This window comes from Chelonia mydas, chromosome 8 (assembly GCF_015237465.2).
Source record: "Chelonia mydas isolate rCheMyd1 chromosome 8, rCheMyd1.pri.v2, whole genome shotgun sequence".
NCBI classification, from domain to species: Eukaryota; Metazoa; Chordata; order Testudines; family Cheloniidae; genus Chelonia; species Chelonia mydas.
In genome coordinates this window covers 7787385-7799943 of record NC_057854.1, presented here as the reverse complement: position 1 = coordinate 7799943, position 12559 = coordinate 7787385, and the positions used below count along the sequence as shown (strand labels likewise).

The 12559-nt window shown below is 43.5% G+C and overlaps 1 protein-coding gene across 10 annotated transcripts in view; it reads left to right on the top strand.

The window, feature by feature from the left end:
- Positions 1-12559, top strand: part of CANX (calnexin) — a 64438-nt gene that overhangs the window by 43192 nt on the left and 8687 nt on the right. For all 10 annotated transcript variants that reach the window (XM_043552596.1, XM_043552594.1, XM_037907022.2 and 7 more), the window contains 6 exons: positions 229-302; positions 1115-1173; positions 1601-1742; positions 2647-2728; positions 8741-8933; positions 11170-11359. In XM_043552596.1, the coding sequence (XP_043408531.1) occupies positions 229-302; positions 1115-1173; positions 1601-1742; positions 2647-2728; positions 8741-8933; positions 11170-11359 (740 nt within the window). The remainder of the gene's footprint in view (positions 1-228; positions 303-1114; positions 1174-1600; positions 1743-2646; positions 2729-8740; positions 8934-11169; positions 11360-12559) is intronic.

Sequence of the window (12559 nt, the reverse complement as noted above, 5' to 3'; positions counted from 1 at the left end):
TTGCAGTGCTAGTACTCTTAGACTTCGGTATTTTTATCTTCAAAATAAAATTATAACTTTCAAGCAATGGCATCCAGATTTTGGGGAGTGTGAATAACTTAAGATGCTTCAGGCAGAAAACTTGTCTGAATCAGGAAAAGTGGGATGAACTCAAAGCCTTGTAATTTCCTAGGGCAGCAAAGATGTTTAAAGGTCTGTGTAGACTTTTTTCTTCTCCTCCTCCAATAGGTTACCTACAAGCCCGCAGTTCCAACAGGAGAGGTTTATTTTGTGGAAAACTTTGATAAGGGAACCCTGGAAGGGTAAGTGCGATCCTCAAGATGATTTAATAATGTAAATGAATTAGTCAGTTTGGACCTTCAATAAGGTGTAATAAAATACATTTCCAGAGTAAGCATTCTTGAATAGCTAATGTTAATATGATTAAAGAAAAGGAGTACTTGTGGCACCTTAGAGACTAACAGATTTATTTGAGCATAAGCTTTCGTGAGCTACAGCTCACTTCATCGGATGCATTCATGAAGTGAGCTGTAGCTCACGAAAGCTTATGCTCAAATAAATTTGTTAGTCTCTAAGCTGCCACAAGTCCTCCTTTTCTTTTTGCGAATGCAGACTAACGTGGCTGCTACTCTGAAACCTGTTAATATGATTAGAGTTCAAATGACCCCATATATAACCACCTTACTATACATTTCTCCTAACCTTCATCTCTCTCGAAACTTTGGAGGATGTTCAAATAAGCATTTCTGTTAGGTGCTCATTAAGAGGGTACCATGTGCACATCCAGAATCACATAAACTGGCTTTCAGTAGCCTTTCTTGGTAATATGACAAGATGGAGATAATGGAGTGACAAGCACTATCCCTAGTGGAATACTGATAATAGGATCACTGGTACAAAGCTGCTTTGATGCCTACTTCTGAATTTGCTTCATGTGTTGGAGAACTCGGCGCAGAACTCCCAAAGAGACAGATCAATGATGGGATTCAGAATACAGTAGGGTTTAGTTAAAGCGTAGCTCTTGCAGGGCCTGGGTATTTCTTTAGAGCTGGCTTTGTATAGAAGTCTATAACTGTATGTCTGTCCCTTACCTCTGCTGGGGATATTATTTCAGATGGGTTCTTTCCAAGGCCAAGAAGGATGACACAGATGATGAAATTGCAAAATACGATGGTGAGTGCCATCTAGCTTTGGTTCAGAAGGTATATTTTTTGGTTGTCTGTACTGCAGAGCTAGACTTGAGGTGCAAATCTTACCCTGACTAAATAGTCATGAGAATATCCTGCATATGAAAAGTGGGTGGGCATTTGGGTGTTGTTTTTAGCTACTTATGTCCAATGAGTGGTGGCTTTTGCAGCAAGTCCTCCTGAGTATTTAAATGTGTTCTGTTCCTAATTAATTAAAATTTCATCTTTTGAAGGCTAGTCTGTACATCAATTTCTAACTCTGGTACTATAACTGAATGTGATTTCTGGAAAAGCTGTTATAACCCATATTGTACAGAATAACAATTTTTAGTTTCTTGTTTAAAATTAATTAAAATAAGAAAACAAGGAATTGTGGGTTATAATAGTAATGAAATGATGTGTGTTCCTTGCAGGTAAATGGGAAGTATTGGAAATGAAGGACACCAAACTTCCAGGGGACAAAGGACTAGTACTGATGTCCCGGGCCAAGCATCATGCGATCTCTTCCAAACTGACAAAACCCTTCATATTTGATACCAAACCCCTCATTGTACAGTAAGTGGAAAATAACAAGTGTTTAGTGCACCAGAAAGGGCTGATGGCTGTTAGCGGCTTTTTCCAGAATTACATAAAGTTTGGTTGACCAAACGGTAATAAAGCATGGTAGCCCATTACCACACAAAATATTGGCTACCACTCTTACGTGCAAAAAAAAATAAAAATAAAATAAAATAATTGGGATATTGTAGTGTACAATAACTTTCTATTTCAAGTTGTTGGAGATGCTGCTTTTTCCATCTGAATAAACTAGCTGTGTCTGAATTTCTGGAAATTAGCCTTTCCTTGCAGTGTGATACTGACAACTACAGTTGGTTCCACTTCTGTGCTGCAGCTCTAATAGTAAGGGCCTAGTGAACTGACTTGTCTGTTGTGATTGACAAGAAGAGTCAAAGAGTTAGCAGGGGCAATGTAAAGACAATTCCTGAATGAACAGATTTTTTTTTGTCCAGCAAATTGTCCTTTCTTTCTCTTTCCCTGGTAGGAAGGTAAAACCAGCTTGTTAGTGGTCTTCAACTGATTCAGCTCTTTTTTGCCATGGGACACAGTGTGTCCAGTTTAGCAACAATTCTTAGATGGGTCATGGCAGATATACAAGAATCCAGACTTATTGGGAGTAGCTGATATGTTGGACTTTTCAAGCAAGAAAGGAGGGTAATCAGCTCATCAGTTTGCATGAGATAACGAGTTAATCATTCTGCCTGTTGCCTAGCTATTTACTTTGTGGTTCTTATGTATCTGCCTAAGATCCATTATGAAATGTGGGAAACACTCTTTTATTTAAAAAACCTTTTTAATTTGTATGCAAGCTCCATTACATCCTTATATGAAGGGAATGTTGTCTAGTTTATTCCATGTACTATAATGTGCTCTCTGCTTCTCTGCCCAAAATGAAAATCAGGTATGAAGTGAATTTCCAAAATGGGATTGAGTGTGGTGGTGCCTATGTGAAGCTGCTTTCTAAAACCACCGAGCTGAACCTGGTGAGTGGTGTGCATGCTGTTTAGTTACTACACCCTAAAGACGAGCCTGTCTTTCTCTTGCTCCTCCCCAAAGAAACTCTTACGATCCTAATGGACTGAAGGCAGCTGTTCATGTTTAGGGGCAGACTCGCAGAAGTAGTCTGCACCCAGCAGCTTGTATTGTCCTTAGTGGGAGCAGATGGTTGCTGAACTCTTCTGAAAATCTGGTTACCACAATTGACTCTGGGATGCTATAGGGGCTGAGCATTCCTGCCTCTCCCCCATAAGAATCCACAACATTCTTTTTAACTGCCACACGCTTCTGGGATATCTTTCTTTTCTCTCCCTCTTACTATAAGAGTAGCCATCTCATATGGGAGGTCTGTAGAGGGCACACTAAATCGTGTATCTTGTAAATTTCCCTTTAGCTGTTCCACAATTAAACTGTACTCTTTATGCAGAGGGAAGCTAGCTGCCTGGGATTAGACAGTTGTCTTCTAAAGTGTGTTCCACAGAGGGCCTGCAAAGAGAAATAGACTGAGATGATCCTAATCATATTTCTCTGCACCAGACTTCTTGCATTTCAATCTGCTTGTAAGGAGCTTGGTGTCTGAAGTACTAGAGACTGCTGCTTGCAGCATGGGGTAGCAGGATGCACTATGTGCAGTACGTGTCTTGGACTAAACACATCTTGTACCTGGCCCATGGGCCACTTTTCCAGGAGCATTATCTGAAAGATAAAATTGAGAGGATTTTATGTCTAGCTACTGGATATTTTTAATCAAAGCCCTCCAGTTTTCAGTAGGCTTCCCCTCATGGAAGTAGAAGTCAAAACTGTTGTCCCAACTCTCCTTCCCCTTCACTGTTTTTTCTGAATATTGATACAGATCCCCATCTGACCAGGATATGACATTCAAGATGTGAAAAGCTACTTAGTGATTGTACAATCACTTCTTCAGTTCTTTGTGAACTGAATGCGTGAATAGGGTCAGTGAGAGTAGACAAGCTTGCTTGCAACTATTTTTGTTAAAGGGATGGTGTTAACAGATATCTAGTTAATTCTTACAGCTTCATATAATACATCAGCCCTGTGCGTGGTACTAACTTTTGTGGTTTTTCAGCTGAATTTACTCTGTTAATGCCTTGTATGTTCCCTATTGTGAGAGAACTACCCAGACTGGGAAACTGAATGTACAAGGGAAACTAAGACTGACTAGACACAGCAATGTCAAATACACAGTTAAGATTTCAGTTTTTTTCAGTGCTTATAATGGCTGTTGACAATAGCTTTGTTTTAAAAATGAAACTTTTGTGTTATGGCGTTTCTGTGATTTGGAATTTTTTTTAATCGATGTCTGGCTAATCTAACAGGTTATTTTACATTTGCATACTGTGCGCCCACTTAGGCACAACTTTATGGCTTGATGCTTTTAATCTTACCTGTCACTCTTGAAAACTCCCTTCTACTAGTGAGGGGAAAGTAAAGATGGTTGGACAAGATGATGGAAAATGCAGGGCCCATCTAAAGCGCCAGTAGGGAGATGGATTGGATTGTCCTAACTGGCTTCTTCCACTTCAAATTTCTGTGACTCTATCATAGAATATCAGGGTTGGAAGGGATCTCAGGAGGTCATCTAGTCCAACCCCCTGCTCAAAGCAGGACCAAACCCCAATCAAATCATCCCAGCCAGGGCTTTGTCAAGCCTGACCTTAAAAACTTCTAAGGAAGGAGATTCTACCACCTCCCTAGGTAACGCATTCCATTGTTTCACCACCCTCCTAGTGAAAAAGTTTTTCCTAATATCCAACCTAAACCTCCCCCACTGCAACTTGAGACCATTACTCCTTGTTCTGTCCTCTTCTACCACTGAGAATAGTCTAGAACCATCCTCTCTGGAACCACCTCTCAGGTAGTTGAAAGCAGCTATCAAATACCCCCTCATTCTTCTCTTCTGCAGACTAAACAATCCCAGTTCCCTCAGCCTCTCCTCATAAGTCATGTGTTCCAGACCCCTAATCATTTTTGTTGCCCTTCGCTGGACTCTCTCCAATTTATCCACGTCCTTCTTGTAGTGTGGGGCCCAAAACTGGACACAGTACTCCAGATGAGGCCTCACCAATGTCGAATAGAGGGGAACGATCACGTCCCTCGATCTGCTCGCTATGCCCCTACTTATACATCCCAAAATACTATTGGCCTTCTTGGCAACAAGGGCACACTGCTGACTCATATCCAGCTTCTCGTCCACTGTCACCCCAGGTCCTTTTCCGCAGAACTGCTGCTGAGCCATTCGGTCCCTAGTCTGTAGCTGTGCATTGGGTTCTTCCGTCCTAAGTGCAGGACCCTGCACTTATCCTTATTGCACCTCATCAGATTTCTTTTGGCCCAATCCTCCAATTTGTCTAGGTCCCTCTGTATCCTATCCCTGCCCTCCAGCGTATCTACCACTCCTCCCAGTTTAGTATCATCCGCAAATTTGCTGAGAGTGCAATCCACACCATCTTCCAGATCATTTATGAAGATATTGAACAAAACCGGCCCCAGGACCGACCCCTGGGGCACTCCAGTTGACACCGGCTGCCAACTAGACATGGAGCCATTGATCACTACCCGTTGACCCCGACAATCTAGCCAACTTTCTACCCACCTTATAGTGCATTCATCCAGCCCATACTTCTTTAACTTGCTGACAAGAATACTGTGGGAGACCGTGTCAAAAGCTTTGCTAAAGTCAAGAAACAATACATCCACTGCTTTCCCTTCATCCACACAACCAGTAATCTCATCATAGAAGGCGATTAGATTAGTCAGGCATGACCTTCTCTTGGTGAATCCATGCTGACTGTTCCTGATCACTTTCCTCTCGTGTAAGTGCTTCAGGATTGATTCCTTGAGGACCTGCTCCATGATTTTTCCGGGGACTGAGGTGAGGCTGACTGGCCTGTAGTTCCCAGGATCCTCCTTCTTCCCTTTTTTAAAGATTGGCACTACATTAGCCTTTTTCCAGTCATCCGGGACTTCCCCCGTTCGCCACGAGTTTTCAAAGATAATGGCCAATGGCTCTGCAATCACATCCGCCAATTCCTTTAGCACTCTCGGATGCAACTCGTCCGGCCCCATGGACTTATGAACGTCCAGCTTTTCTAAATAGTCCCTAACCACCTCTTTCTCCACAGAGGGCTGGCCATCTACTCCCCATGTTGTGATGCCCAGCGCAGCAGTCTGGGAGCTGTCCTTGTTAGTGAAGACAAGAGGCAAAAAAAGCATTGAACACATTAGCTTTTTCCACATCCTCTGTCACTAGGTTGCCTCCCCCATTCAGTAAGGGGCCCACACTTTCCTTGGCTTTCTTCTTGCCAACATACCTGAAGAAACCCTTCTTGTTACTCTTGACATCTCTTGCTAGCTGCAGCTCCAGGTGCGATTTGGCCCTCCTGATTTCATTCCTACATGCCCGAGCAATATTTTTATACTCTTCCCTGGTCATATGTCCAACCTTCCACTTCTTGTAAGCTTCTTTTTTATGTCTAAGATCCGCTAGGATTTCACCGTTAAGCCAAGCTGGTCGCCTGCCATATTTACTATTCTTTTGACTCATCGGGATGGTTCGTCCCTGTAACCTCAACAGGGATTCCTTGAAATACAGCCAGCTCTCCTGGACTCCTTTCCCCTTCATGTTAGTCCTCCAGGGGATCCTACCCATCCGCTCCCTGAGGGAGTCGAAGTCTGCTTTCCTGAAGTCCAGGGTCCATATCCTGCTGCTTACCTTTCTTCCCTGTGTCAGGATCCTGAACTCAACCAAGTCATGGTCACTGCCTCCCAGATTCCCGTCCACTTTTGCTTCCCCCACTAATTCTTCCCTGTTTGCGAGCAGCAGGTCAAGAAAAGCTCCCCCCCTAGTTGGCTCGTCTAGCACTTGCACCATGAAATTGTCCCCTACGCTTTCCAAAAACTTCCTGGATTGTCTATGCACCGCTGTATTGCTCTCCCAGCAAATATCAGGAAAATTAAAGTCACCCATGAGAACCAGGGCGTGCGATCTAGTAGCTTCTGCGAGTTGCCGGAAGAAAGCCTCATCCACCTCATCCCCCTGGTCCGGTGGTCTGTAGCAGACTCCCACCACTACATCACTCTTGTTGCTCACACTTCTAAACTTAATCCAGAGACACTCAGGTTTTTCTGCAGTTTCGTACCAGAACTCTGAGCAGTCATACTGCTCCCTTACATACAGAGCTACTCCCCCACCTTTTCTGCCTTGCCTGTCCTTCCTGAACAGTTTATAACCATCCATGACAGTACTCCAGTCATGTGAGTTATCCCACCAAGTCTGTTATTCCAATCACGTCATAATTCCTTGACATCACCAGGACCTCCAGTTCTCCCTGCTTGTTTCCAAGGCTTTGTGCATTCGTATATAAGCACTTGAGATAACCTGCTGATCGCCCCTCCTTCTCAGTATGAGGCAGGAGCCCTCCCCTTACAGACGTTCCTGCCTGTCCTTCCTCCCGGTATCCCACTTCCCCACTTACCTCAGGGCTTTGGTCTCCTTCCCCCGGTGAACCTAGTTTAAAGCCCTCCTCACTAGGTTAGCCAGCCTGCTCGCAAAGATGCTCTTCCCTCTCTTTGTAAGATGGAGCCCGTCTCTGCCCAGCACTCCTCCTTCATGGAACACCATCCCATGGTCAAAGAATCCAAAGCCTTCTCTCCGACACCACCTGCGTAGCCATTCGTTGACTTCCACGATTCAACGGTCCCTGCCCGTCCTTTTCCTTCCACGGGGAGGATGGACGAGAACACCACTTGCGCCTCAAACTCCTTTATCCTTCTTCCCAGAGCCATGTAGTCCGCAGTGATCCGCCCAAGGTCATTCTTGGCAGTATCATTGGTGCCCACGTGGAGAAGCAGGAAGGGGTAGCGATCCGAGGGCTTGATGAGTCTCGGCAGTCTCTCCGTCACATCGCGAATCTTAGCCCCTGGCAAGCAGCAGACTTCTCGGTTTTCCCGGTCAGGGCGGCAGATAGATTACTCAGTCCCCTGGAGGAGAGAGTCCCCGACCACCACCACCCGCCTCCTTCTCTTGGGAGTGGTGGTCGTGGAACCCCCCATCTCAGGACAGTGCATCTCATGCCTTCCAACCAGCGCAGTCTCCTTCTGCTCCCTTCCCTCAGGCGTATCATCTGGTCCACTCTCCGCATTAGTACCTGTGGAGAGAACATGAAAGCGGTTAGTTACCTGTGTCCGCGTTGCTGAAACCCGGACATTCCCTCTTCTTCTTCTGGAGGTCACATGTTGCCAAGCTTCTTCACTGGCCCTTTGGCTCCGCTGTGCAACCTGCTCTAAATCTTTAGAGCTTTGTGCCCGTAGAAGCATATCCTGACTTTTGTCCAGAAAATCCTCAGTTTCTCGTATGCAACGCAGGGTCGTTATCTGTTGCTCCAGACCTTCAATCTTCTCTTCCAATATGGAGACTAGCTTGCACTTTGTACAGACAAAGTCGCTTCTGTCCTGTGAAAGAAAGACAAACATGGCACATCCAATGCAGGTCACAACAGCTGAAGCCCCCCCTTCCATATCACCTTCCTACTATGAGCTTCCTCAGAGAAGTTGGCAAGATGTAAGCCTCACTGGGCTCACTCCAGGCGAACTCCCAGGCAAACTCCTGCTGTGTGCTGCTCTGCTGTTCCCCGCTGCTCAGCTGGTTCGCGAAGCTCTGGCTATTTTTAAACAGCCAGGCTTCCCTGAAACAAACAGACAGCCCCAATGCCCGCCCCCTGCAGGCTACCAGCCAATCAGGCACTCGCTCAGGCTCTCACACTGCCCTGCCAGCAAACACACACTCAGATACTTACTCAGCAAACACGCACTCGGATACTCACCAATCCCAGGCAAACTCCTGCTGTATCAACCATCTGTTGCTGGTTTTGATCCCAAGTATAATCAAGCTGCTTAATGAATGAAGTGCATTGGCAGTGAACACTGTCTTGTCTAAACCCGAACTCTAGAATGATTTATTCCAACCGTTCTCTTTAAAGGATCAGTTCCATGACAAAACTGCCTACACAATCATGTTTGGTCCTGATAAATGTGGAGAAGATTATAAATTACACTTCATCTTTCGGCACAAGAACCCCAAAACCGGCAAGTATGAAGAGAAGCATGCAAAGCGTCCAGATGCAGATCTGAAGACCTACTTTACCGATAAGAAGACCCACCTCTATACTCTGGGTAAAGCAACCATAAACTTGGGGCGGGGGGAGTGTTTCAAAAAAATGTGTAGATCTCAAAAAAGTTAGAGTGAAAATTTATTTTGTGGTTTTGGTGCAAGAGAAATGGAAAGGAGTCCTAAAACAGTAACTGAATATACTATGTATGTGGACTTCATACAACTAAAACATACATTCTAAATTCCCATATGCGAAAATTGTTCGTTCTTTGTTCTGTTCTTCCGTGCAAGAAATCTCATCAAGGAGCATGCACTGCTTTGAGTCTTAACTCTTGCAGGGAAAATATGGGACTCTGAACTTGGTAGGTAAAGGAGATTTGGCTTTCCAAATATGGTCTTAAATCTCTTAACTTTTAGTATAATTATATGCATTCTGTTACTGACCTGGGATCTTACATTCTCCCTAGTTGTACGCATACCTCTCCATTCTTTAACTTTTTGGGATGATAAGCTCTAAACTCTGGAGGAAATAGCAATGCTGCATCTCCCTGGAACAAAGTATTAGAAGCCCTCCTTTCAGGCAACTATTTCAACATAAGTCATTTTAATTGGCTTTCATTTTCACTGGCTGTACCACTGAGGTTTTCAGAGCTGATAAAGTCAGACAGGGAAAATGCAATGGAAAGTGAATGGCTGGTCACACCCATGGTTAGAGTAGTGATAGGAGCATAAGAATTGCCACACTAGATAAGATCAGTGGTCGTGGTACTATATTTTGTCCACAGCAGGGGCTATCATCAGAGGCCCCAGAGAAATGTTCAAGAGGCCCTACGCTAGGAATAACTTACCTTAGAGGGACAGTCTCTTCCTAACACCCATCTGTTGAAGGCTGGCTTATGCCCTTAACTAGGAAGGAGTTACTCCTTTCAGAACTCTTGGTTTAGTTCTTAGTCCTGTTATCCTAATTCTGAGTGTTCTTATTGGCCATACGAATATTGAATCCTGCTAAGATCTTACACTCTTGGCTTGGGCCTACGCTCTGCTAGGTAGCTTTCGGCTTTGGAGCTCTGACTGCTACAACTGCACAGCCAGATCTCCTTAAGAATCAGCTTTTCTAGATATTTTGCTGCTAGAGAGGGGACTTATCCATGATCTATATGCAGCTAGTAATGAAACAAGGCTCCTGACTGCATGAATGGAAGCAGTATAGAAACACTGAGCTGCTGTCTCACTGGTTGCAAGATTAAACACTAAGTGTGTTTCTGCATTTCTTCTTTGTGGAGAATAGAATGTGGAGCTGTGCTCTGAGGCTGACTGACTGAAGGGGGAGTTTTCTAAGCAGTGTGGGCAGGTGTGGGATCTAGTCTGAAAAATGACTTAAAAAAAAGAAGCATAGTGGGGTCCAATGTGTTTTGGTTTCAATTCTTTATCAAACATGATGGATATAAGTATAAAAAGGACACTCTAATTGCTGGTCCAGATAGAGACCCAGTTTCAAACTTCATGTCTCATTGCCAGTAATGAAGATGTCTTTGGTGAACTTATCAAACCTGCCCCCCACCCCCCCCATTGACAGTTGGGAACTTGTTAAACAATTCGGTTGATGGATGGGGCAGAATAGAATCCACAGTTCTGCTAGTTTTACATGTGATACCTCTGCAAGCCTAAAGGGAGTAAAAAGCTTTTTAATTTCACAAAAGGCCAGAGATGGAACCATGAATTTATACAGAGCAGATCCATTAAGGGTGGTGCAGTTTTTCTCCACAGTTACTTTTCAAGTAAATAAGGAATTACAGTTTTCAGTCTTTAAAGTACATGTCCTTACTGTTAAGAAAATAGAAGTGGCAAAGCCTGATTATCTTTGTGTGTGCGTGTGTGTGTGGAGGGGGCGGAAGAGGAACCTGATAAATCTCACTATACTAGGTTCTTCTTTATAAGTGGGGTAACAGGTGTGAGTGTGTACAGAGCAGAACTTTTTCCGGATGTAATTGATTTGGGAGGGCTGTGTAATACACAAGCCTATTGGGTACCCAGAGTAAGACTTTCCATAAAAATCTTTGTCTTTATACCTTGATAAAAGACTAAATAGGTTATTTGTTTCCCTTTAGCAGCCCCATTTGGGCATCATTGTTTAGCTATGGAGGTAACTTTAGCTAGAAGGATGATTATTATAGTTTTGAGGTTTAGAAAAGGGTGGTAGAGCAGAAAGTGGCAGTGAGATGTTCTAGAGCTCAGTTTTCTCCTTATGTTAGCCAAAAAGGCTCCGTTAACTCTTCCTCCCTGTCCCTGTTCTTCCAGTCTTGAATCCTGATAATAGTTTTGAAATCCTGGTTGATCAGACTGTGGTGAATAGTGGGAATCTCCTAAATGATGTGACTCCTGCTGTGAACCCACCCCGAGAGATTGAGGACCCAGATGACCAAAAACCAGAGGACTGGGATGAGAGACCCAAGATCCCAGACCCAGATGCTGTTAAACCAGAGGATTGGTGAGTAGCTTGGGTGGTGGAATTGGGGTAAGCTGTTGCTAGATAACCTAGTGCTGGTCTAAAACAGTTCTTAGCTAGTCATTTGTCCATTTTATTTTTATTTTTCAGTCCCCTGTATTCCAAGTTAATTGGCTAGTGTTGACCAATCTAACATTGGACATGCAGTCATTTGTGTGTTAAGCTATTTATCTCTGTTTAAACTATAGCTAAGCTTGGCAGAATTCAATTTTTATCTTTTATAATTTGGGAGGGTTATTTTAAAGCTTTTTTAAAAAAAATTTATTTCAATTTTCCCAATTTGGGAATTATGGGGGTCAGACAATTATTTAACGTATAGACATTGAGATTCAAAAAGTTAATGCTTTAACTGTTAAAACACACATTGTCAACATGTCAAAATACAGAGTTTAATTTATTTACTGGAAGTTCTGAAGCAACATTTTTCTTTGTCTGTACATTTTGATTGAAATTTTTTGTCAGTTTGTGTACATGTAAAATTGATATTTGTTTACGTATTTACCTGCAAAAATTTAATTATTCCAAGCCTAACCATAGTATCTGACTGCTGGTAGACTGCAGATTGTGATTCTATGCCTTTGCACTTGAATGAGTGTCCGAATGAAGTTCAGCACTAATTAACATTGGCAAGCCAGGTAACATTTACATGAAGTTCCTTCCTTAGCCATAGATGTGCTTCATTTGATGTCTGATCAAGCATGGGATCAAGTGCTGGAACACTTAAAATAATGAAATGCTTGGAGCTTATTTTGTCAAAAAAGCTCTTGTGATGGGGTCAAATGGCCAGTTTGAAATCTGACACCTTCAATCCAGATAGCCATTGAGAGACTGACAGTTATGAACAGGAATGGCCAGACCGGGTCAGGCCAAAGGTTCATCTAGCCTAGAATCCTGTCTTCCAACAGTGGCAGATGCTTTAAATGCAATGAACCTAACATGGCAGTTATTGAGAGATTCATCTACTGGCAGTCAGAGGTTCAGGGACACCCAGAGCATGGGGTTGCATCCTTGACTATCTCCGCTGATAGCCATAGATGGACCTCTCCTCTATGAATTTATCTAACTCCTTTTTGAACCCAGTTATGCTTTTGGCCTTCACAGCATCCCCTGGCAACTAGTTCCACAGGTTTGCTGGTGTTATGAAGAAGTACTTATGTTATCTTTAACCTGCTGTCTGTGAAT